The sequence below is a fragment of the Aulonocara sp. 'chitande type north' Nkhata Bay genome, linkage group LG10 (genome assembly GCF_057382095.1).
Source record: "Aulonocara sp. 'chitande type north' Nkhata Bay isolate Kocher_YH1m ecotype deep benthic linkage group LG10, A_spYH_male_GT1.1, whole genome shotgun sequence".
Lineage (NCBI taxonomy): Eukaryota > Metazoa > Chordata > Actinopteri > Cichliformes > Cichlidae > Aulonocara > Aulonocara sp. 'chitande type north' Nkhata Bay.
In genome coordinates, this window is record NC_141353.1 from 678,329 (window position 1) to 682,500 (window position 4,172).

The 4,172-nt window shown below is 45.4% G+C and overlaps 1 protein-coding gene across 2 annotated transcripts in view; it reads left to right on the plus strand.

The window, feature by feature from the left end:
• The first annotated feature begins 439 nt into the window (after window positions 1–439).
• Window positions 440–4,172, plus strand: part of ska2 (spindle and kinetochore associated complex subunit 2) — a 6,522-nt gene continuing 2,789 nt past the window's right edge. The window contains exons 1-4 of one of the 2 annotated variants that reach the window (XM_086307699.1): window positions 440–583; window positions 2,029–2,121; window positions 2,655–2,762; window positions 3,306–3,377. In XM_086307699.1, coding sequence (XP_086163825.1) covers window positions 551–583; window positions 2,029–2,121; window positions 2,655–2,762; window positions 3,306–3,377 — 306 coding nt within the window. In that variant the 5' untranslated portion in view covers window positions 440–550. Of the gene's footprint in view, window positions 584–2,028; window positions 2,122–2,585; window positions 2,763–3,305; window positions 3,378–4,172 lie in introns of both variants that reach the window. The other variant, XM_086307698.1, reaches the window with a different exon arrangement.

Here is a 4,172-nt window from a genome sequence, read left to right on the forward strand (position 1 = left end):
TATACAAACAATACACATATGCTTTCAATGTGTAATTTAAGTGATCTAGGTAGCTCTGTTTTGGAAGTTCAGTTAACGCTAGAAATGTGTTTTGGAGTTTGTACGTGCTTTGTCTCTAGGGGCCACCGTATATATTTATATATAAACATATATAAATAAAGCCACTTTTTTTTTTTACATTAGTAATTCCTTTTGTGCATAATTTTATATTGTTGTTAATAATAAATTAACTAAAGAAACAAAACAACCTAAAGAGTCGGTTAGGTGCCGAAAGTATCGGGTCCTTTTATTGAGTCGAGCTGAAAGAGCCGGTTCTCTAAAAAGAGCCGGTTCTCTAAAAAGATCCGGAATCCCATCACTATCAGGAAGATCCTAAAATGTTTCAGCAGGACTCATCTCACTCCAAGCCAGAGGGGGGCGCCAAACACAGAAACAGACTGGGAGTAATATGGCGCACAGCTCTCGGCTCTGACACACGTCCAATCAGCTTTCTTCCTTCCTGACAGCTGGCCAATCACAGCGCCCACGTTCAGGGTGAAAACTGTTCAACATGGAGACAACAGTTGAAAAGCTTGAGGCGATGGTAAGCACAGCGTCAAACTCCTTTTCCCGACTGTATCTTTTGGCTGTTGAACCGCTATTGATCGTAGCTTTGCACACGGTGTGCCGCTCACAGCAGGCGACTCACGGTTCTCTGCTAAGAAATAATCCAAAGTCAGGCCCATCAAATACCGCAGGACCGCGAAGGAGCTCGGCTAGTTTCAACATCGCCGCCACTCGAACGTCACAGAGCAACTCGGAGCAAGCAGTCCGCAGCGGGACCAAGTGTAGCATCGCTCTGTTGTTTTAGGACTTTTATTCACAGATTGTTTGTTTTTCGAGACCGTCTCAAACACCAGCTGTCTCCTGCACATGGCTCAGTGCATCAAGTCTCACGGTGCCAAAGACAAGCGTGCTTACTCCCCCGTAACTCTTATTGCAGAAGGGAAATGGGAGGATGTGCAGCCTGTAGCTGAGCTCTGTCTGTCTGTGCTGCTGACCATCTGTACAGGTTGTGCAATCCTGGGACTAGTGCAAAGTTTACCGTGTGTGAACCTCGAGCTGTTGGCAGATGCTCTGACTTCATTGCACTACTGTATCAGACAACTAGTAGTGCAATAGTATTGTCAAAGCATCTGAAAACTGCAAGGACCACCTCTGTGTTTACACACCTTCAATAAATGCATTAAAGATGCACTTTATTTACCTCACAGCTGGAATAAAGTCAATATCAGATAATTACTTATCTGTAATCCAAATGTAAATACAGCCATTGAAAATAAGTCTAAATACAAATATTACCTTGTAATACAAGAACAATATTTAAAATAATAATGTGTGTGTGTGCGCGCACACATCGATCCTTACTTCTGCTCAAGCTGGAGTAATCTACACATTTGTGCTCTCTAAACAACGAATCAGACGACTTCCTTCTTAAGTTCGCTCCGATGTGGCTGCAGTACAGCTGTCAGGGTAGCAGCAGTGACGGTGCTCTCTGAACCACTCAATCACTCATCAAATCAGAAACTTGAACCACTGGCCCCCTACAGTGAGGAGATCTGATGGCTGATGTTGTCTGGGGACTGCTGGACCATAGACCATCTTTATCCGCTGTCCCTCCTCTGCACATGTCCAGACCTTTGCAGCCTTGTGTCTCTGTCCTGAGAATGCATTGGTCAGTAGGTGGTGAGTTCATACCTGTTGATCTCTGATCTGGAACGTTTCTTGGTGATTTCCACCCAGTGGTACAGAAGACCCCGGTTTAATCCTGAAGCTACCTGGATATGCCAAAGTCCTGCTGCCTAGTACACACTCTGTCCTGGAACAGGAACATGGGCGCTGCACTTGATATAGTGTAACATGATGAGGTTCACATAAAGCAATGAGCTGTAAGTGTGATTCCACCAGGAATGTTGAGTCAAACAGCAAAGAATCTGAACATGGTGCAGGAAGTTCAGTGCCACAATGTGATGCACTTTGTCTTTGCAGTTTCTGAAGGCAGAGGCAGACCTGGATTACATTGAGAAGCGGTTGAAGCTGGACTTCATCAACAGCAGTGCAGAAAATGGATGTCCAGCTGAGGTGACTAACAGATGACATTTCTCCCAGCATCTGCAGGCAGATCTAGAGAAAATCAAAGAGCTCTTAGTGAATTACTGGCTGCTAACACTGCGGCCTTTGTGCTTGGAAGTTGTGTATTATTTGTCTTTTGTTAAAAAAAACATGATGTCATCAGGATACACAGAAGAACAAACTCCAACTAAAGTGAAAGTAAGATGAACCGGCCTATACCCATAAAGATGCTAATAGTTATAACCGTACCAACCAGTACATGTAATAAGACATAGAAGAGGGACGGAAATCCCAGAGCTATCATTCAGTTCACCTGGATGCAGCGCTTCTAGTGGGAAAAACACTTTGTCACTCAGTGATACGAGTGATGCATGAGGTAGAACATTTCATGTTTGCAGAAAGGCAATAAGAGAAAATCAGGTACACACCTGAGCATGTAGTCTGTGGGCTGATGATTGACCATGTGCTTGTAGAACAACCTGGCAGTGGTGCTGGAGAACCTGAAGTCTATAAAGTCCAAACACTCAGCCCTGTGCTCGCAGGTGAAGGAGCTCACGAGTGCACAGAAGGAGTCTGTAGACTCGATCAGAAACAACCTCAGCGGCGTCATGGAGCTGCTGCAACACTTTGAACAGACCACTGATATGGAGGTGGGTAGATCGACACCTTATGACTGTTTAACATAGCTCACTGATACAAGTACTACTGCTGTGGGAGGTCAGATTTGATTAACCATCTAATCAAAGGGAAAATGTGCAAAGATACGTTGTGGTGAACTTGGCGATGAAGTGAGGAAGGCGTGAGAGCACTTGAAGTGCTAATTCAAAGTTTAAACTGGTCTTCCTGTCCCAGAGTACCTGCGCTTGGCCCAAGAAAGCATCAAAGTTGAACACACACAGAGACTGCAGAGAGCGCTTTGACGTGTCCTAGGTGTGGTGTTTTCTTTTCATTGGTTTAATCACAGTTAGCTGCCTCCAAACACGGTGCAGCTACTGCAGTTATATCCATAACATGTGTGGAAAGCAGGCCTAATGACATTTAATCACATTAATTGTGTGTATTGTTCACGGGTTTGTGCACACACCTCCATCCTGCTGCAGTTTGTGGTTATCGTGCAGATCGACATTTCTCCTGAATTCTCTTTAAAGTTTCCATTCAGGATCTGCTGTGTTTCCTTGTTGGTGTCTCTGCAGGTTGGGACACTGACCGAGTCAGAGCGAGAGTCTGTAGCACTGCTAAGTGCTGTCAGTCGCACCACAGCCGAGGTAAGCAGTACGACACCTTTAGACGGCACTTCTTTGATAGTGGACTAGAAGCATATGCTTGGTTTGCTTCAGTGGGAGCTTAACAGGAGGAGCCAGGGCTGGACTGGCCCGGGAGGCCAGTGGGTCGATCGAAGGGCCGCTGAGCAACAAGCCCTTTGTTCATTTTCATTACTGCCCTATCACATCTCCTCCCTGTGCGCCGTGCAGAGCAGAGTTTAGTGTAGAGAGATGTGGAGCCGAGAGAGAAAAAGTCAAACTAAGTACAGCAGTGGTAGCTGCACCATCATCCACAGTGGTGCCAGCAGCACCTGCCATTGAATGTGTCCCACGATGTATCATTTTAAATAAATTACACGAGTTTACATGTCAGTAAGGAGTAAGAAGGATGTAATCCCAGCCCTTCTCCTCACAGTGAGCCACAGAACGTCTCTGCTTCCAACCTGGACTGTGTACATTCATCATCATCATCATCATCATTATTCTTAGGTTTATTTCCTGCTGGTCTCGGTGCTGAGTTCAGTCCCAGGCTCCTCATTTCACATTTAAAACCTGATAGTGGCCCCCAGTGATCCCCCAGTCCACCTGTAATATTCACAGTATGTGGTGTTGTTGCGACTGTCACTTCACCAGAGCACATCAGTCTTTGTTTGCTCTGTTTAAACATAGCGACAGAAAGATGCTCTGAGCCTGAAAATGTGGAATCGTAAAGAATCAAAGGCCATGTTCGCACTAATGTGTTTCCGTTTGAAAACACATCTTTTTCCCTCCGTTTTGGCCTCCCGTCCACACTGAGGC